This window comes from Papaver somniferum, unplaced genomic scaffold (assembly GCF_003573695.1).
Source record: "Papaver somniferum cultivar HN1 unplaced genomic scaffold, ASM357369v1 unplaced-scaffold_80, whole genome shotgun sequence".
NCBI classification, from domain to species: domain Eukaryota; kingdom Viridiplantae; phylum Streptophyta; class Magnoliopsida; order Ranunculales; family Papaveraceae; genus Papaver; species Papaver somniferum.
Genome location: NW_020650971.1, coordinates 1,514,824 through 1,536,981, shown reverse-complemented (window position 1 = coordinate 1,536,981; position 22,158 = coordinate 1,514,824). Strand labels below are relative to the sequence as shown.

Below are 22,158 nucleotides of genomic sequence, written 5' to 3'. Positions count from 1 at the left end.
ACCATGCTATTCATATCTCCGCTCCAAGGCATTCCAACCATGCCAGCCGCACCACTGTGCCAATGGAAAACAATGCCGGCCACAACTATGCGCCAAGGCATGACAACCATGCCAGCCGCACCATTGTGCCAATGGAAAACAATGCCAGTCACATCTACGCGTCAAGGCATGCCAACCATGCCAGCCGCACCACTGTGCCAATGGCAAACCATGCCAGCCACGTCTACCACGCCAAGGCATGCCAACCATGCTAGCCGCACCATGCGCCAATGACATGCCAAACCCTTGGACCCACCATGACATGCCAACCGCACCTTGCCTTGGCCCCAACCATGCTAGCCGCACCATGCGCCAATGGCATGCCAAACCCTTGGCCCCGCCATGCCAAGCCAACCGCGCCTTTCCCTGGACCCAACCATGCTAGCCACACCATGCGCCAATGGCATGTCAAACCCTTGGCCCCGCCATGCCAAGCCAACCGCACCTTGCCTGGGCCCCAACCATGCTACCCGCACCATGCGCCAATGGCATGCCAAACCCTTGGCCCCACCATGCCAAGCCAACCGCGCCTTTCCTTGGCCCCAACCATGCTAGCCGCATCATGCGCCAATGGCATTGCCAAACCCTTGGATCACCATGCCAAGCCAACCGCACCTTGCCTTGGCCCCACCATGCTAAGCCGTCCGTACCAAACCCCTGGCCTCACTATGCCAAGACATTCGCGCCATTGGCCTTGGCCCCACCATCCCGGCCTTCCCTATGCGGCTACCAAAACGAAGGCGTGCGACGATCAACGACCACACTTCCATCCTAGATGCAAATCCTAGCCGTCCAAGGTCGCCAAACAACGCATGGTAACCTTTGGCCCAAAAATCTAGTTTTGGCCACGCCAAACCGCGCCAAGGCATGCCATGCCACATGTGCCAATGGCATGCCAACCACCTTGCCGCGCTATACCATGCCGACCTTCCCCATGCGGCTACCAAAACGAAGGCGTGCGACGATCAACGACCACCATTCCATCCTAGATGCAAATCCTAGTCGTCCAAGGTCGAAACAGTGCATGGTAACCTTTGTCCCAAAACCCTAGTTTTTGCCACGCCAAACCGCTCCAAGGCATTCCATGCCACATGTGACAATGGCATGCCAACCACCTTGCTGCGCCACACCATGCCGGCCTTCCCTATGCGGCTACCAAAACGAAGGCGTGCGACGATCAACGACCACCCTTCCATCCTAGATGCAAATCCTAGCCGTCCAAGGTCGCCAAACAACGCATGGTAACCTTTGGCCCAAAACCCTAGTTTTTGCCACGCCAAACCGCGCCAAGGCATGACATGACACATGTGCCAATGGGATGCCAACCACCTTGCCGCGCCATACCATGCCGGCCATCCCCATGAGACTACCAAAACGAAGGCGTGAGACGATCAACGTCCACCCTTCCATCCTAGATGCAAATCCTATCCGTCCAAGGTTGCCAAACAATGCATGGTAACCTTTGGCCCAAAACCCTAGTTTTGGCCACGCCAGACCGCGCCAAGGCATGCCGTGCCACATGTGCCAATGACATGCCAACCACCTTGCCGCGCCATACCATGCCGACCTTCCCTATGCGGCTACCAAAACGAAGGCCTGCAACAATCAACGACCAATGTTTCATCTAAGATGAAGATCTTAGCCGTCCAAGGTTACCAGCTAACGCATGGAAACCTTTGGCCCTAGTTTGGTCGCGCCTAAAACATAGCCAAAACCCTAACTTTTGGCTGCGCCTAAACTGGACATATTAAAGCCATACTGATCATACTTTCATGCCACTGGATACCAAACGAAAGGTTGCAATAATCAACGGCTACCTTCCTCTTAAGATGCAAAATCTCGACCGTTGAAGGTCACCACCGAGCCGACAAGTCTCCCAAGCTCAACTTGCCAGACAACAACAACATGCTACATGTTTTCCATAAAAACACTCGAGACATCAACACATGTCACAAACTGGGGGATGCTCATTGGGTATTGGTTTGGCAGTTTACATCGTGCAGCGTACACTACGCTCGTTATTTGAAAGTGTCATAAAGATGAGGCGGTTAGTAAATACATGGAGTAATGGTGAAACGCTTTCTTTTATGGAACAACAACTCTAAGCGTTACCGGTTACCACCTCCTCCCATTTACTCACCCATTTTCAATTTCTTAATGAGACCAGAGTACGTTTCACTTCGACTTGGATAAATATGCATTACCTATTTCCACCGAACAACAAGTTCTGGTTAGGAGCATACAACAATCAGAAAACGTTTGCTAGCTTTCCCACCTATTAGCTTCCCACTTTCTGATACAAGTCACAAAACAACTACTCTTCCAGAATCAACTATTCTGGTCTCAACACTCTCTTTGCTTCCCTTCCCAAAACCAACCCTTCTCCTCCACTTTGTGACCGAAGCAAGTCTGGAACAGTCATTTCTTGGTTTAGGACGGACTTGTACAGATTGATCTCTCGAATCTAAAGTACCCCCTTGCAGTACATTGTTTAGGGTTTAGATTTGTTTCTCACCCACATTACACGAAATTACCGAAACCAACAGAAATTGTTATGACCCTCAAACAATTGCATATCCCCAAAGCAATAAAATATAGGTTGGTACGCATAACCTATTCCTTAGGCACCATCTGTAACCTTTGATAATAAACTTTGCGGGACCTTGCGGTATAGGATACTCTGCATTGATCCTATTAAACATGCAATAACCATCAAGTCCTTTTGATCTCGCAAGCATTTACAAGATGTAAAATATGTGCTAGTAGTTTTCGAGACGCAAATTTCTTGGGAACTATAATTATTCCAAAATGTCAAAACATTCACCAGCGCCATAAGTCACTTTAATGGTCCGCGTTCTGTATGAATATTTTTCTGAATTTCACCTTGTTTTCTTTGTAATATGTAAATTTTACCATTTGCATCTTAGGATGGTCTCTATCCTGTTTTATTGGACACTTTGTAAAAATGAGTGATATGCTTTCTTACCTAACAGCAAAATGGAGAGAGGGGGGAGGGGGGGGGGGGTTGTTGTGCATTTAGTTCTTTAGAGAACACGTATTGAGAGATATGCCGTCATTTCGCATTCTGTCAATCTTTCTCCTGTTTTTTTTCACTTAAATAAAGTGATGTTCGTATGAGTGCTTTCAAAACGATCGTCATGTAACAACCAAAGTTACTTTATGGTTATGACCAAAGCCTGTATGAGTCAATTCCTAACATTTCATCGTCGAAGTCAATATAAATTCAATAATCCAAATACTATTGTGGTTTACATTTCAGTAGATTGACTCATTAGTTTCTCTAAAATATATTTCCTTCCAAATATATTAGAGACTATAAAAGATGCAATCAATTACATTCTCATCACTATGAGGTTCCACATGATATCCATTTGCATGGGTTTCTGTGGAATTTAATAAGGTGTGATTATTTCTCGGTACATGTAGATATTTCTTGACGTCTTTGTTCTATCTCGAAAATAAATTTTGAGCAGTGCTTCTCTCGATGATACAATCCTCGTAATCACATTATAAGGAAATAGTTCAACAACTACTTTAAATTCCTTAAGCTGGTGAGAGGGAAACCACTATTTGTTAGACATTGAGTCTTCAGATATTAACTAAGTGGCGTGTCCTTACCAATACTTCTTTATATAAAGGAGGATGTTGAGGCTGACGTGTTGACACCATATTCATTCTCAGCAATACTGAAATATTAAGAAGCCACGTCAACAACCACCCTTTGCAACCGGTGCCTAAGCCACTTGAAAGGACACAACATTTTTGGAACAGTTGGTCCGAAACTAAATTTATCCATGAGAGTTTCTTTTGGTAAGAGATTTTAAAACCTATCGCTTGAAACATCGCAACTTGGACTTTGGAATCCTATAAATCGATTATGAACTGGCATCTCCGTTTATGACAGAAACAATAAATTCATTAGCCAGCCATTTTGGTCAAATTCGAATCCTTATTTTTTTTGTTTCGTCTGTTTGTTGTTGAGCGAGTAATTGATATTTAGGAGTATGTGATTTCGGTAATGTCAAACCCCAATATTAGTGGGATACTCGAAGGAAGTGTAAGAAGACACACGACCCCCGGCTGTTGGATGAATCGCTAAAGCGAGAATGCATGATAGTTCTGTTTAGAAGCCTTATCAAATCTAATCAGAACATATATAATCGGGTATATTTTCGTAATAATAATTTTATGCTGTTTGGATTGTTCTATTCTGACTTACTAAATGTTAATATCAACTTTCGAGTTCGCTTGAGTTCGTCTGGAGTAATTGCGTCATATCTTTGTATTCATAGGAACGCTTAATTTGCTTCTTTTTTATAGGAACGCTTACTTCTTTTCTTTGTATTCATCAGTTCAACGATCGGTAGCGCCTGATATGCAGCATGTGCACCAGTTCTAAGTGTCCATTTGATTGATGAAACCCAAGCAAAATCAGATCACGTAAGTACAGTATTTGTAAGTGTCATGAACGATCAGATTTCGTAAGTCAATAATGTCAATTTGGTTCAATTGTTTTTTACGAAATAGTTTTCTATGGACTTATTGGTGGTTTAGACAATTCAAAAAGACGTGTTTTAGTCTAGATAGAAAGATAACCAAACCATGTTTTGGTTCAGATGGAGGGAAGACAAATTTTGATCAACTTATTAACCAAGATTTTACTACGGCGTGGTCATGGAAAGAAATCATCTGTTTCTGAGAGGTATTTTAGGACTTGGGTCAACAATGTTTATAATCGACGTTGGCCTTTCTTCACTTCTTAGTTTATTTAACTTTTTCATTTTTTGAAACAAGTTTCTATATAGTCGATTGAGGACAAGCAGGTCGTACTGATTTGGAAAATTAAGATATGTTGGGACTCCGCAGTTAAATCATGTTATCCTCAAAATTATTTGGTGTAATATCGTACACTTGGGTTGATGTTTGGCTAACACAGATTATGAATGTTTTTATAGAAAGCTTGGGAAATTAATGGCAGGCCGGGTTTATCTTAAGTTGCACCACAGAAGCAAGACCTTAAGGTAATAACAAGAACCATAAATTTAATTTTTTTTTGTCTTTCACAAGCAGTGAGAAGCTTTTCAAACAGGTGACCAACAGCTTATAGGAACACATTGTTATGCTTTTGTACCTTTTTTTATTTTTCCTCCAGGATTGAGGCCGACAAGGTTCTTTCCTACTCTTTATGCTTGAATCTCTATTCATTTTCCCAACTCAGATTTTTAGGATACATTGATTGAATTGGTAACCATGTAATTTGTGTATAGAGATTGTTTCTACCGTTACATTTATAAGGCTTACATACCAATTGTTATTCTCAAATTAAGATCTTATTGTGTGTGACTACATCACGATAGGAAAATTCTCCCAACGACAACGGCTCATTAGAGAATCGCAACAACCAAAAAAGGAGCTATCAAAAGTAAAATCCTGAGAATTATTTTTTCGATAACTACATAATATTATAGCAATTCACTTAAAATATCAAGGATTTGTTTGTGTTACAACAGGCAACATCATTGGCGCAAAAAGCACGTCGCAAAAGAGAGAAACAAGAAAAAATGCATCAACGACCAAAAAGGGAACCATCAAGAGTAAAATTCGAATTCATAAATTATATTAATATATATGAAATAAAACATCGACTATTAAGTAATTTTTTGTCTAAAATACAACAGGCACGATCCTTGGCACAAAAAACGCGTTATGAAAGAAAAAAGCAAAATGTAAATTATAAACAGATTAACAATTGGAAGAAGCCAATTATATTCTCATTGAGCAAGGTGTTCAAATAAAATGTGACCAAATACATAAACAAACACGACCTTTCGCACAAAAAACATGTCTTGAAAGAGAGAAACAAGAAAAACTATGTCAACAACAGGCATTGCAATCTCACGAACAAATAATAAAAAGAAAAGCGGAGCCAGTACAATTGCAGGGAAGAAAGTATATAAAATGATAAAAATAAGGACAAATATGTGCAATGCCCAGAACTCGGCACATGACCAATAAATCCAAAAATAATTTTATCAATCTTGTATTTATTACAGATGGAAAAATAACTGAAGAAGGTGATGGATAAAGCAATTTGGATTTGAGAGACGGCAGAAAAGAATAACAACTTTTCTTAAAATTCAAGAATGACAATTCTAACTAAACTAGCTAAGATTCTAAATATTGTTTAAATTTTGTTCTGTTAATTATGAACAATTATATTTCAATTATATTTCACTTTACAAAAACTTAGATTTTAAAAATCCTAACTCTGACACGACTAAAATAACATATTTTGTCAAATTTCTCTAAATGTTTAGTTTCCTTACTCAATGGGATTCTTAAGAGCGTCCACAGTGGTGCGAGTATAACTAAAGATCAAAGACTAAAAAAAAAGACCAAATTTGGGTTTAGTCCGTCCTGTGGCGTAGCGGTTGACGAGTAAATTTGGTCGCGCGTTGATATAAAGTCCGCTTCATCGTCCAGCGTAGATAAAGATTACGCCTGGCATGGGGCGTTGATAAAGATAACGCGTGGTATGGGGCGTTGATAAAGATAACGCCTGGTATGGGGCGTGAACTATAGCAACGCCTGGTGTGTAGGACGGAGATTATACGTTCGCCCGGGTTCAAAAAAAAAAAAAAATGGGGCGTTGATAAAGACAACGCCCCAAGCAAATTTCCTAAAGTTTTAAAACTTTAGGCGTTGACTATATAAACGCCTCTCTTTAGGCGTTAAGAATATAAACGCCTGTTGCCCGCGTTAACTTTATGTACGTCCGACGGGGCGTACATTTAACCAACGCCCCATCCAGGCGTATATTTTACCAACGCTTGTTCGTTGGGCGTTAACTATACGAGTGCCTGATGAGTGGCGTAGACTATATCAATGTCCGTGGTGTAGGCGGAGATTATATAAACGCCTGACTATATTTTGGTTTGGTCTTGGTCGCCGATCAAATTTGGTCTGGTTTTTACTCTTTGATCAAATTTTGATCGATAGTCCATCCCACTGCGCCAGCCCACTGGACCAAATATTTGGGTTTACTCGTCCACTGCAGTTGCTCTAAGATACGAAGAGACTAAAGTTCTAAATCATATAAAAATGCATTAAAAATTGAATTGACAAGTCTTAGGTGAATTACTTGACACCGACAAAAAAGTTCAAATTAGCAAAAAAGAAAAGGTTGAGTCCCGGCCTGATACCTAGTCTATATTATAAAAGAAGTGTTGTCTGTGTAGTCTTACAAATCCGATCATCGATTTTATCATCCGACGACGCGGATCCGTTCGTTATATATTTTATATAGGCGTCCGTCTGATCGTTGGGTTTCCTGATTTTGTCAGGGTCCCTTAAACAGGATCGATCATTGGTTTTCCTAATTTGGCTAGATAAACATTCTTTCATATAGAAGTCCGTGCTGACGCTAACTGTGTATACAAAGTTTCTACTGTTTCCGTAATTATGGTTGTGTCCTAAATCTATACCAAGAAGATGTATTAAAGACCTGTATTTCTCTGAGAAGTCTAGCCCTAGAAATTTTTCTTCTTGATTTTGTCGTGATTGCTTTCTCTGATTGATTTTTTCGGTTGATGCTCGACTCTTTCGAAACTCCGGAACTCGAGGGTTGATCGCCACCACCATCTCCTTATTCATCTTATTGCATTCAATCTTCATTCTCTACCGGTTTGCATCAACAAGGTAGCACCCCGCCAGCATAATATGACGAGAATCAATCAAGCGAACCCCACCACCACTGTATATATCCATCGCCACCATCAATTACTACTGTTGTAATTATGACAGCGGAGAGCATGTTTTCTTAAGCTTACATTCAAACCCCCAATTTTTGATCTCTGTAGTAGTAAATTTAGGAGAGAGTTTATGGGCAAATTCGGTTAATTTTGTCTAACTATTTGTCAGTTAAAGTTGCTCACAATGGTGAGTTGTCGATTTGATAACAGGGGCTACATATTCTGTGTATGCTTCCCGTTCCCATCGTAGCCGGACTGTCGAGCATCTCTAGGAGACTTTTCTTAAAGTTAATATATATTATGGAAAAAAATTCACATATCTCCCACATGTTTACTACTATAATGAAAAGAAAAATTGCACATATTCTTCACCTATTTAAAGTGTTTGTCCAACCATATCAAATAAAAAATGCATCGACACGGAAAGGGGTAAAGCCCCGCACACATCAAATAAAAAATGCATCCACACAGGACAGGACGAAGCCCTGCGTACAACAAATAAAAAATGCATCCCCACACGGCAGGGCGGATCCTTGCATACAAAAAATCAAAAATGCATCGTCACGGGACGGGACAGAGCGCCACAGACACCAAATCAAAATACGGCGTCACGGGACGGGCCGCTACACGCACGCCAAATCAATAATGTGCCGCCACGGGGTGCAGTGAAACCCGCGCACACCATATAAAGATGCATTGTCAATTGTCACGAGCGGGTCCCCGCGCACACCAAATTAAAAGTGCATTGTCATGGGGCGATGAAAACCCCGCACACACCAGATCAAAAGAAAAAATATGCCCCATACATTGCACGGGCACAAATCTAGTCACATTAGTACCTGTATGTGCCTAACAATGTTATAGACTTTTATGCTATGATAAGACGTTGTATAGGGTATGACGTACTGAAGAAGTTAATGAGTTATGACGGCCTATAAAGAACTTCTTTTCAATTTTGTCTTACCAGAACCAAAATGGATAATATTAATGGTTTTGTCTGATCCAATAAATTTTTGTTAATCAAGAGATAAATTTTATAACCATCACAACTAAATCATTTTAATCAGTCTAGTTCCATACACGTCTACAAGAGGGGAAAGAACCCTAAAATAGTTCAAGAATCGCCGCATATTTGTTCGAAGTGAGTCCTCGCCTCTAGAATTTGACATTCGAGACATTTATACCCATTGGTATCATTCATTCGTGAAGTGCGTGATTGCATTGTTAATTCAAAAGAACTGGAGAACATATTTGAACTTCCAATAAAATCTTCAATTTACCAATCAAAAAAAAGAAAAATGTTCCAATAAGAAAATTGCAACTGCGACCCACAATGGATCCAACAGAATAGTCTTTTTCCTTCAGTAAACTCAATAAAGATAAAACATAAAATAAACAATCATCGAGGCATGCTCATCTGGACTGTGGTATCTGTATTCGAACAATATTGCCCCGAATCAGTTGTATACAAACTACATTGCCCGGAGTCACCAGCTGCTGAGCCGGTTACGGGAACACTATAGAGGTCCCTTGGTTCATACTGTAAGCTCGACCTATTTTCGTTGTTTGCTGGAAGTGACCAAGCTTCTTTCTCTGCCTCTCTCAGTCTTTCTAGTTCTGTCGTTACTTGTCTCATTGTTGGTCTATCTTCACCCTCCAAGCTAAGGCAACGTTGCGCAAGTTCTGCAACTGCAACGACTTGTTTTGGTGTCCCTTCGTTGCGTACTCGAGCATCAAGAAGTTGGAACAATTTATTTTCTTGCATGGACGAAATGAAATAGGGTGCAAGACTTAATTGTTTTGAAGACCGCGCCTGAGAAATGGGCATTTCTGCCGTCAGAAGCTCTACGAGAACTACGCCAAAGCTATAAACGTCGCTCTTCTCTGTCAGTTGGCTTGTGTTGAAGTATTCAGGATCAAGATATCCTAAAGTCCCAAGCACTAGTGTGGATAATTCTGTTTGGTCCAAAGGAATCAACCTGGATGCTCCAAAGTCCGCTACTTTTGCGATGTAATTTTCATCTAAAAGTATGTTGGTAGATTTGATATCTCTATGAATGATAGGTATTGAAGCTGCCGAGTGTAAATAAGAAAGTGCACCTGCAGTTTCAATAGCAATCCTCAAGCGGCTTGCCCAGGAAATGGAAGGCTCTCCACGGCTAGGATGAATATGTTGGAAGAGGGTGCCGTTGGAAATGTATTCATAAACAAGCATGGGAACTTCAGTCTCTAAACAACACCCCAAGAGCTTCACCACGTTCCGATGGTTAACCTGCGTTAAAATAACTACTTCATTTATAAATTGATCAATTTGACTCTGATCAACTATTTTGGATTTCTTAATCGCAACTATACGATTATCTAACAAGGTTCCCTTGTAAACAACTCCATAGCCTCCTTTTCCAACAATTAAACTATCATCATAATTGTTGGTTGCTAATTTGAGCTCTTTCGCAGTAAAGATCTTTGAATTCTCTGCACCACCTTCATTTGACGACAGTTGCTGTTGTAATAGCAACCCACCATTTTGTTGAAAAAATTTCTCTTTCATTTCTATTAACCTTTTTTTCTGAATGACCAAGTATATCCAGGAGCTTGTAATAATTAGAAACAACAGCCCTAAACCTATACCTGCATGAATTATGAATAGAATTGGGCTCGGAATAAGTACTATAGCTTAATAGAGTACAAATTATTGCCAAAATTTTGGACTGAACGAAGAAGAAATTAATTGAAACATGAAACCAAGGAGAAGTATGTTGACTCCATGTACTGTTGTTATTTTGTAATTAAGAATGAAAACTTTACCCAGAGTAACTTGTATAATTGGAACCTTGCGGATGCAACCTGGTCCGCCTTTCTTCCCATCGCCTTGATTGCCCGCTGGACAAATACACTTGAAGCTCCCATTGGTATTGATGCATTTACCTTCACATGGATTGTTTTTTTCATCCTCACACTCATTAATGTCTGTTCATGGGTACTCACATTACATGATACGAAACTTGTTAGAAATTACGGAAAATTGCAGTCCTATAATACTCACTCCGTTCCTACAAATAAGTTACTGTATATATATAGTTTTTTAATTTAGCATATTTTTAGGATAAAATGAAATCGAGTTAATCACCAAATACACACATACCTATACATCCAGGACTGAAATAAGGATTCCCCTTGTAACCTTCAAAGCAAGTGCAACGATACCCAGGACTGTTGTCTGAATTGTTGCACTGACTGTTTTCATGGCATGCATAAGTGGTTGGATCTTTTTGTGCTTCTTCACATGTCTTATCCCCTATTGCCCAATTAAGAACAGCTGGGAAAATTCTGTCTTCAGGCACCGCTAGAAGATCCGATGCAGAGAAATTGAACTGCTCATAGTCACCCACGAAAGCATAACTGCAACGGCTGAAGGAAAAGAAATTTGTAATATTAGGATTGTCACCCCCAGAAACTTGTGTCTGAAATTTGTTGATCCCTTTAGGAATGGTGCTTTGGCAACACCCATTCCCACCACCGCAAGGCCCTTCCGCAACGCTTCCCCTGCTGTTACAATATGATATACATGTGGTGAAGGTGTCCCTATTTTCCTGATCGAACCCATGGTTAGCCGCTACAGAATTACAACCGATGAGAAGTAACTTGTTCTTTGTGTTCGAGAATGTAAAAGGTGTCCGCTGCACGCTCATGTTGACTTCGGGATTATCGATCACCACATCACCATGTATATTCCGACATACTTTAGCTATAACGCTGGAAACGCGAATTTCAGTTTCAAATATACTAAGAACTTGGAGGTTACCTGTGCCAAAAAATGGCCTAGGGGGATCGTAAGACGAATTACAGCGAACTTCATAGCCGTAACCAATTCTAGGAATGGAGCATCCTCCTTCTCCTGCTTCACTAGTTATGCCAAACGGGTAAGGTATGCTTACATTACCACATTTGTCTGTGCACCCTGGCTTTGTCTCCCCAAATGCATCAAGAGATGTTATTGACATTAAACAGAAACAGAACTGGATTAACAGGATTCGTTGTATGAACATGATATTAGTTTGGTAAGTGCTAATTAATTGGTGGTTATGGAGGAAGAGATAAATCAATTAACCGATCATACAAATCATTTGAACATCTTATTTAGCTTTCTGGAAAAATGCTTTTTTTCAATGGAAGTCCCATTTACTTGTACCGTATAAGAATGTTAGTGGAGCTCCATATATTTTTCTAATATATTATTTTTATCTAACCTTTTAGATATATTCCTCGCCAACTTGTACCGTATAAGAATGTTAGTGGAGCTCCATATATCACAGTAATCTGTGTTCATTTGACTTTTTCATGATCCAGATAGGTTGGATACTTCATTGCTTCCTATTCAATCTGAAAGCCGGCATAAGTAACACTACCCAAGTTCAGCACGAGGCATTGTGTAAAATACTATTAAAAAAAAAAACTGGCATATTTAGGGGCCATTTAAAAGGATTTAGGAGCCAACAATAAAAGAAAAAATGTCACCCAAATGTAAAATGTAGCCAGCCCTTATCCCGCGTAATTCATAATGGTAAAATTGTCCTTAGATAATCTGTAGATAATATATTATTTTTATCCTCCGAATGCATTTGGTAGACAAGATAAGAAGCATGCGTCCGCATATAGTGGGTGCAGTATTTGAATGATTTTTGTTTCATATTTCATTTCTTTTCATTTTTGAGTTATAACCATGGCATGGTAGGATCAGCCGCAGTCATATTCGGTAGACATGTCATTTGAATAAACTCCCGAATATACGATGGCCCAAAAATCAGAAATTTTTCAAAATTTGAACTTGTAATAATCAGAGGGAATATAATTTACATAAACTCCCGAATGTATGTTGCCTAACCTTCTAAAATAGCCCTTGGAACCACCTAGAGCCATGGCATGGTGGGATCTGCCACAATCATATTCGGAAGATATGTCACTTGAATAAACTCCCGATTATACGATGGCCCAAAAATCAGAATTTTTGAAAAATAATTTTTTTTTGATTTTGAACTTGTAATAATCGGAAGGTATTGCATTTGCATAAACTTCTGAATGTATGTTGGCTAACCTTCTAAAATCCTTAGGTTTGCGCCTCTTGGAACCACCTAGAGCCATGGCATGGTTTGTTATGCAACAAGCATATTCGGAAGATATTGCATTTGCATAAACTCCTGAATATACGATAGCCCAAAAATCAGAATTTTTGAAAAACCAAAATTTTGCTGGTTTTGAACTTGTAATAATCAGAAGATATTGCATTTGCATAAACTTCTGAATGTATGTTAGCCAATCGGAAGACATTAATAATATTTGCTACTGAATGATATATCGCCCCAAAACTATCTCAATTTCAATATTTTACAATCAAAAAAATAAAATATTATATTATCTTTCGAATATATACCGGCCCAAAAATGGGATTATGTCTAAATCACAACTTTGAGAACTTTTCAAAATATATATATATATATATCCGGTAGTTAGTGTATTTCCGATTATTTTGTCTCTACATCGATATATTCGGAAGTCAAAAAATTCTTTAATCTACCGATTATATCCATTTTGTTCACAGGAAGATATGACCAACAATATTCGGAAGTTAATCTATAAATCTATCTCCCGAATATTGTCGATGTTCTTGAGAAATGAAGAACAAGACAACATTTGGGAGTTAAAAATCATGCATATCTCCCGAATCTGGGAAAAAACAGAAAATTCTAGAATTTATTATTTTTTCGATTCGTCGAATTAAAGCCACATAAACCCCAAAAATGATAGAATCTTACCTAATTGGGGTCATTTGAAGTTTCCGGAGTGTTTGGCTATCAGATTCGCCACCGCCAACTACATCCGCGGATTCGCGTTCTTCTTGTTCTTCGTCACTTTCAACAACAATTTCTTCATTTTCTTACTAAAATTCTAATATTTGGATCGATACCGCGAGTAAAGTTTTTAGTTTTAGCTCTTTGGGGTTCATTATCCTTACCCATGATTTTATAAACGGATCGACAATGTTTTTATCTGACGATTCACGACGACGACGATGAATCGAAGAAGAAGAGTTGAAATCAGATTTTCTTTGAAGGCCATAAACGTAACTTCAAATTCCTATAAGGTGTCCCTTAGCTAATGTCCTTGTATGGGTATAAATGAATGGCCCGTAAATCCTTTTGAGCGACCCCTAAAAATGGCAGGAAAAAAAATGGCCTTTTTTGTCAATTATTCTTATTATACAGAAAAACAAGTTGATTTTGGAGTTGGGAAAAATGAACGGGGAATGATAGACTGACCGAATTTAGTTTATATGATTAGATTAGTTAGATTAGTAGTTGAATTAAAATTCTCAAATTAGGAATTGTTTGGAGATTCATGATTTATGTGTTATGATTTTTGAGGATTTTTTTTTTGTAACGCAAATGAAACCAAACTAGCCAAACACTTCTACAAATGAGACTGCAAAGCTACTGAGTGATTTCATATTCAAAATTACATAAGAAATCAACACTTTGAATTCTGAAAAATATGAAAAGTCAGCAAGGTCGACAAAAAATATCATGCCGATTATGAAAAGTCGGCAGGGTTGACAAAAAAATACCATGCCGACTTTAGGATTTTTGACATACAGAGAAGGGTGTTGCAAACGCATGATTAGTCGGCAAGGTATTAATTACATAACCTGCCGACTAAACTATTGTCGGCAAGGTATAAGGATGAAGATCGTGCCGACCCTGTAAATGCCATTTTCAGAGATGAAAAGTCGGCAAGATATTCAATCTCGGAAGCTTCCGGCTAGTATAAGTCGGCAAGGTCGACAAAAAATATCATGCCTACTGTTAATAAAAAAATTTAAATCTTACCATGTAAACATACTCGTTTTGAGATTGGGTACAAAATCACCAATCACAAAACCCGCATGATCCAATTTTTTATTTTTTATTTTTTATCTCACCATGTATAATTAGAGTTTTGGAAGAAATTTTTTTTTGAAGTTTTTTTAAAGTGGATTTCAGTCGGCAAGGCTTTTTTGGGGGGTAATCTGGTCTTTTAACATCATTTAGACACCTCTTGACACACTAGGTTGGATGGGTTTAAATTTGATATATCGCCATTAATATGAGTACACCCAATCAAGCAAGGTAATTTAATGTTTAAGTTCATCATATACTTTTTTTTCTTCTTTTTTTGTAGTAGAAAGCTTAAAATTTTATTTTTTTAAAAAAATCAAAAGAAGCTACGGATGGAGAAGCACACTAGGTGCACAAAAGCAAAAGCTAGCCAAAACGACCAACCCCAAGGAAAAAAGCCTCCATGGGAAACAAAAACAACGTTAAAACAGCTACATCGAAGTGCTAACGCCATACAACTATTTTTTTTCTTCCTAGCAGAAGTTCTCTTACCTCTGCCTAAATTCTCGTTTGACTGCTCACTTTTCCAACCTAGCTTAACAAGTTCTGTATCGGTCGTTGGTTTGTAACTCTTGTGCTTCTCAACGATTTCATTAATGATGTTGTTAGTTTCATCTTTAATAGTATCCTGAATAACGATTTCATGCAAAAGCTTATCCATATGTTGCTTCTTTGTCATTGGTTGTATAAGTGGAAAATCTTTGAGAGTCTTCAATTTCCTAGTTTCCTTTTCATCACTTGAAGACATTCTGTTCTCTTTGTCAGTTTCAAATCAGAGACATTCTGTTCTCCACTGTGGTTTACAATCCTTAGAGACACTCCACTGTGATTTATAATCCTTAGAGACACTCCACTTATTGCCGATTGATTTTGAGTTGGATGTCCATATTCTAACACTTCTCATCATGAACCGCAGCAATCATGAAAAAATCAAATCCACACATAGTATTGGGATACATGGAGCTCCACTAACACTCACGGTGCAAAAGTTGGTGTAGCAAATGTCGCAGAGGTCATTTTCCTAAAGTCTACTACCATGGACTCTCTCAAAGCCAGAGGGATTACTTCCTTCGAAAAAGTATACGTCAAGAAAGCTAATTAAGATGTTTAACTGATTGGTAATGATCTATTAATTGAACCATCTCTTGCTTAGAAGTTAGATCCATAGCTATGTAACTTACATAGTCAGCAATTAGGGAACTAAAATCATGTACCTACAACGAATCCTGTTAATCCAGTTTTTCTTCTGTTTACTGATAGCAATATCATCTCTTGATGCATTTGAGGGCACAAAGCCAGGGTGCCCAGGAAAATGTGGCAATATAAGCATACCTTACCCTTTTGGTATAATTAAAGAAGGAGAAGAAGGAGGATGCTCCATTCCTGATGTTGGTTACGGCTATAATGTCATCTGTAATTCTTCGTATAATCCTCCTAGGCCATTTATTGGCACAACTAACTTTCAAATTCTTGGTATACCTGAAACTGAAATTCGCGTTGCGAACAGGATCAACAAATTATGTTTCAATACAAGTGGCGACGTGGTGCTTAATGACATCGATGCAAGGGGTGACTAGCATAGACTCAATTATTTACTGATTAATGTCTGGGGAGGGATCCATTTGACAATTTCAGAAAAAAATACATTTTGTAAAATAAAAAAGGGGAAACTTATTTCTAGCCCAATTCTCTGTTTTTGTTTATCACAAACCCACCATTAAGATCATATATATATATATATAAACAACTCATAATTAGTTGTAATTACTAAATCGACTTTGATAAATAAACTAATTTTAATCATTTTGTTAACTAAAAAACGTTAATTTAAAAATATAATTAAAAACTGTTATAAATAAACGTGATAAATGATAATTCCTAAAATTCTCCCAAAAAATCTTTTTTTAAATTTTGTTTATCACTCCTTATATTTCTCTTTTTCTAACTTATTTAAAGGCCAAAAATATTTTTACACGCTCATTTGATAGTGAAAACTTGTTTTCACAGTCTAGTGATAATTAAAATTTTCATATGCTCGAACTATTTGGGTTTTTTCAAAATGACAATTATCATCGGCTTATTGAAATGGATAATCTCAATTATCATCGGTTAATGAAAATTCTAGCTTTCACAATATATTGATATTCACAACTTTCACATGTTGAAATCAATTGCCTTTTATAAAAACTCGAATTATCACATGCTTATTCGAAATTCTTTTCTTCAAATTTAGTGATAGTTACAATTTCCCAAACAATTTTCAGAAGCTTACAAAATATTCAAATTTTCAAAGTACGTTGATAATCGCAACTTTCACATGTTGGAATCGATTACCTTTTGTAACATGCTAATTCAATCTTTTTTTCAAATTTAATGATAATTATAATTTCCCAACCTATTTTTAGAAAAATTACAGAAAAATCTAATTTTCACAATATATTATAATCGCAACTTTCACATGTCGGAATCCATTCTGTTTTATAAGAATCGGGGTTATCACATGCTTATTCAAAATTCTTCTTTTCAAATTTAGTGATAATTACAATTTTCTAACCTATTTTCAGAAGTTATAAACAAAGACACTTACCCCATAATCAGATGGTGAAGCAAAGTAGAAAGTAACATCGGAACTTCCAAAACAAACTAGAGAATAAAATCACGGATTTGTAAAATTATGGATACAAGAATAATTACGCTGACATAAAAGACCTTAAAAAAATAAACGGAAAATGGGTCATATGACCAACACCTATAAAGTACTGGAGTAGTGGACTTGTAAAATATAGATCTGGGTGAAAAAGACACAAGGAAATTTAGTCATATATACCCTTTACTTTAAACTTTATCCTTTATTATATCATTTTCTCTCTCTTATTTATCTCTTTCTCTAATTTAAAATTAATCACGAGAAAAGTCTTAAAAACTGAAATATAAATCGGATTTTAATAAAATTCATATTTTTGAAAAGGGCTCGAAAATCTCTACAAAACAAGAGCCATTGTTGATATGAAATTCAAAGAAAAAAATATATTATTTTAAGCTAGGCCGGGGTTACATTATGCACCCGGGTGTAACCTAGCCAAAACAAAAATTCCTATAAAAATATGCATTATGCACCTAGGTGCAACTTGGTCAAAATATATATTTTGTACCTAGGTGCAACCTGATCAAAAATTATTTTTGATAAGAATATGCATTATGTACCCAAGTACAACCGGGCCAAAATATTTTTTCTACAAGAATCAAAAAAATATATGTTATGCACTCGTGTGCAACCAGTCAAAACCTGTTTTCCGTTGAAATTATACATTATGCACTCAGGTGCATCTTATGTACTTCTTGAGTAAATCTAGGTTTATCCTAATAATCACCTAGAATATATGATACACAACCAAAATTATTAATTCATGATCTCGAACAATAAACCCACTACCCTTACCATCACATCAACCAAAAACTAAGTACTCCATTAAAGTAGAAAAAGAAAGAGGAACAACAAAAGAATTCAAAAAAATATACAATATGCACTCATGTACATCTAGGCCAAAATCCATTTTTCTATCGGACTATACACTATGCACTCAGGTGCATTTTATGTATTTCGCTAATTATTGCTCGCAGCCGATAATTAAGACCAACAGTTCACGGTACAAACCATACCTTTCATTTCTATTAATAATTAAACTAAATATCAAATCAATTTTAATTTTCCGTGTCTCTCTTATCCACTGAATTCACTTCTAACCCGTTGAAAACCCCATTGAACCATGGCTCACGATTGCATAAAGGAATGGAAGATTGGTCGGGTACTTTTGTCGGACAGTTGTGTGTCTAGCAAACTAATTATGGCCAAGAACTGGTTGCATATTTGAGCCAACACAAATCAGCTCCTTTCCTGCATTACATGAAATCAACACAAATCCATTCACGACTCTAAAAAATCTATTGAGTGCCACTGTCCCAACCATTTATCACAAATTCGACGGAGAACCTACTTTCTTCTTCTTGTTTAGCTCCACTATTTCATTCAACTTCAAATTCATCAAACTATATGTAGAGAAAGAAAAATAATTGTTAAAAAGGATTAAACGTTGGCTTTGAAGGAAACTGTGTAGTGGATGTAACATCAAATCCAAAGAAAGTTCGTAAGGTTTTTACTCCGACGACGAACAGGAGGGGACAAGTTGAGACTGTGTCAAATACCATTCCATCATTGATTTGTGACTGCAATTATGCAAATTTTTCTATCCAGTATTAATCGTTAAAAGGATGCTACCGCTCCGTTGATTGCTATTAAGATCCAATCAAATCAAACTCCGACGATCTCTGAGCTCCACCGGAATTGCACCTGTCAAATGAATACTGTTTCGTAGATGGAGAATTGCAAGCTTATTAAGCTTACAAATCCACGGAGGAATCTCTGCGCTTAACAGATTAGTCGATAACAAAAACCAATTCAGTATTGTTTGCTGAGAATTACTCTTCTGTTTCAATCGAAGGTATATTGAGACTAGAAAAGAAGAAAGGTTATTTTAGTAAGCTATCATAAAAAAAAAGTTAAGATAATTGGGTGAAATATCCAATTTGGATATTACAAAATTATTTTAAAGATTGTTGAACCCTGAACCCAATATTTTACACGTTTTATATACCAAGAAATTCAAATCCAATGGCTAATTAACCAAAAAAAAACTGAAAAAACTATTAGCAGGAAATAGTCCCACACGCGAAACCAACAACTACTCCATAATTTTTCACGTGTGGTTATATAAAATTCTTTTATGCAGTCATACACTTTCATTAAGGATGACAATGCATGATAGAGATGTGGTTATATATAATGGTGGTAGGAGTACACAATGGCTGCACAAAAGATGTGTGGTGATTAATCCTGTTAGAAGACATTAACAAAATATTAACCAATCAAAATATTGCTGGTATTGAAAACGAAAAAGAGAACAATTTGCAGAAGAAGAAACCCAGACCTAGCCGCGAACTAAAAAACCAAAACGGAAGAAAATTGGTAAAGTATTTTAGGAAGGAAAATCAGTAATTCACAGATATGGTCAAAAAGGACACTGTGCACCAAAACTGATAAAGTGGAGGATGAGGTTAGAAACGAAACTGTCCACTAAAAATGCCCCAAAAGACGGCTACTAATCTCGTTTGATTTCATTGATCACAAATCGACCACGCTGTGGATGAGTTTCAAACACCAATCAACTATCTCTAACTCCCCACACCCTATTTCCAAATGGGGTACGAGGAGCATCTTGTCCTCCTTGTTCGTCACCAGCAGTGGCTGCTGCTCCCTCATCTCTAGCCCTATTTCTACAATCATTGCCACCACTGAAAAAGCGGGGTCTAACAACACCACCCAATATTTCGCTTAGCAATCTGTATGGACAAACTCGAATATACTTTTAAGACAATCAACAAGACTCAATCAATTAAAAGTATATCAACGAGTTTATATCTCTCTCTTGTTTTGATTTACTCAAGCAATAACTACAAGTTATAATCAAATACAAGGAATAACTTCGATGGTACAAAAGACCAATATCCAAGGATCAATCAATGACAATCAACAACCAAAGGTTGGATTACTCTAATTGATGATCTAACGCACAACCTGTATTATTTCAATTATAAAGATAAAACAATATAATGCGGAAATTGAAATAACACAGACACCAGAAATTTTGTTAACGAGGAAATCGCAAATGCAGAAAAACCCCGGGACCTAGTCCAGATTGAACACACACTGTATTAAGCCGCTACAGACTCTAGACTACTCCAACCTAACTTCGGACTGGACTGTAGTTGAACCCCAATCAATCTCCCACTAATCCAAGGTACAATTATGCTCCTACGCCTCTGATCCCAACAGGATACTGCGCACTTGATTCCCTTAGCTGATCTTAACCACAACTAAGAGTTTCTACGACCCAAAATCGCAGGCTTTGACAATAAACAAATCTGTCTCACACAGAAAAGTCTATCAAAGGATCAATCTGTCTCCCATATATAAACCCTATAGGTTTTGTTCCGTCTTTTGATAATAATCAAAGTGAACAGGAACCAATTGATAATCCGGTCTTATATTCCCCAAGAACAACCTAGAGTTATCAATCACCACACAACAATCTTAATCGTATGGTAGCGAAACAAGTTGTTGCGGAATCACAAACAATGAAACAAAGGTGTTTGTGATTACTTTTTATATCTTGCTTATCAGAGATATCAATCTCAAGCCAATCAATCTGATTGTACTCGTACGATAGAAGATGTAAGATCAGATCACACAACTACGATAAAAGGCAATCAATCTGATTGGTATGGCTTCACAATCCCAATGAAGTCTTTAAGTCGTTAACCTGGTTCTAGAAGAAGAAAACCAAAGGTTAAAGGAGAATCGACTCTAGTATGCAAACTAGTATCACACGTAAGGTGTGGGGATTAGTTTTGCACAATACTAGATGTCTCCTTTATATAGTCTTTCAAATCATGGTTTGCAATCAATGTTAGCTTAGTAAAAAAGCATTCAATATTCACCATTAGATGAAAACATGATTTAGATTCAAGCTAATATTTATCAACCATTAGATCAAAAACTCAGCTTGTTACACACACTTTACAATGCACGCTTCTAGGTTTGTTAACCGTACCCAGACGTATGCACTTGTTGGTTCAACAATAGTTAACCAAAAGGTTAGCCATATGAGCATTTCATATCAACCATGTTCTTCTTCACCATAACTAGTTCAAATGACTTCAAAGATGCTTGAGATAGCAACGCATGCGAGTTCGACCGAGCAATGATCTAACAGTCTCCCCCTTTGTCAATTTTAGTGACAAAACTATCAATACATATGGAATACAAAAAAGATAAAGAAACTTTAGTAGCTCCTATTCCATATGTCTAATCTTCAACATTCCGCGAAATCTTCGTCACTTCCAAGTACTCCAATGATCCCAAAGGTTGTAAGTTTAGCATCACCGTTGTTGAAGATTCGTTGCTATAACAATGAGAAAACATAGTTCTCGATCATTGTTATACAGTGTCATAGTATTATTACACAGCGTCAAAGTTTAATTGTATCACAACTTCAACAATAGTACTATGGTGATATGTATCACTCCCCCTTAGTCAATACCTCATCTCACATGAAAACCACTCCCCCTTACATAATGATCTGAAAACCATATGTATTTGTAGTATGAACTACATATTAATTCTCCCCCTTTTTGTCAATAAAATTGGCAAAGGTACAAGAACGGGATCATAATGAAATTTCCAAAAGAGACATTTCATGACCAAAAGAAAAAATACATACCAACTTAGATGCAATCATAAAGACAAAGCTAAATGCATTTATCAAGGAGTTTAAATATACAAGATAACCCCTCTAGTA

The 22,158-nt window shown here is 37.6% G+C and overlaps 1 protein-coding gene across 1 annotated transcript; it reads right to left on the bottom strand.

The window, feature by feature from the left end:
• Positions 1–9,210: 9,210 nt before the first annotated feature.
• LOC113344916 (wall-associated receptor kinase 2-like) lies at positions 9,211–15,491 on the bottom strand. The gene is made up of 6 exons (XM_026588797.1): positions 15,236–15,491; positions 12,907–13,009; positions 12,669–12,744; positions 10,957–11,830; positions 10,620–10,781; positions 9,211–10,442 (listed from the first exon to the last, which is right to left on the bottom strand). Exons 1-6 carry the CDS (start codon positions 15,489–15,491, stop codon positions 9,211–9,213), a joined length of 2,703 nt encoding a protein of 900 aa, XP_026444582.1.
• Between the last annotated feature and the right edge of the window lie 6,667 nt (positions 15,492–22,158).

What these genes read in the sequence shown, in the direction of transcription:
- LOC113344916 (XM_026588797.1), bottom strand. Translation starts at nt 15,491, where the DNA reads ATGTCTTCAAGTGATGAAAAGGAAACTAGGAAATTGAAGACTCTCAAA. An exon ending in ACATACATTCGGGAGTTTAT is followed by an intron (nt 11,831 to 12,668) that starts GTAAATTATATT and finishes CTGTTAATCCAG; the next exon opens with TTCTGTTTCTGTTTAATGTC. An exon ending in AATTATACAAGTTACTCTGG is followed by an intron (nt 10,443 to 10,619) that starts GTAAAGTTTTCA and finishes TAATTCATGCAG; the next exon opens with GTATAGGTTTAGGGCTGTTG.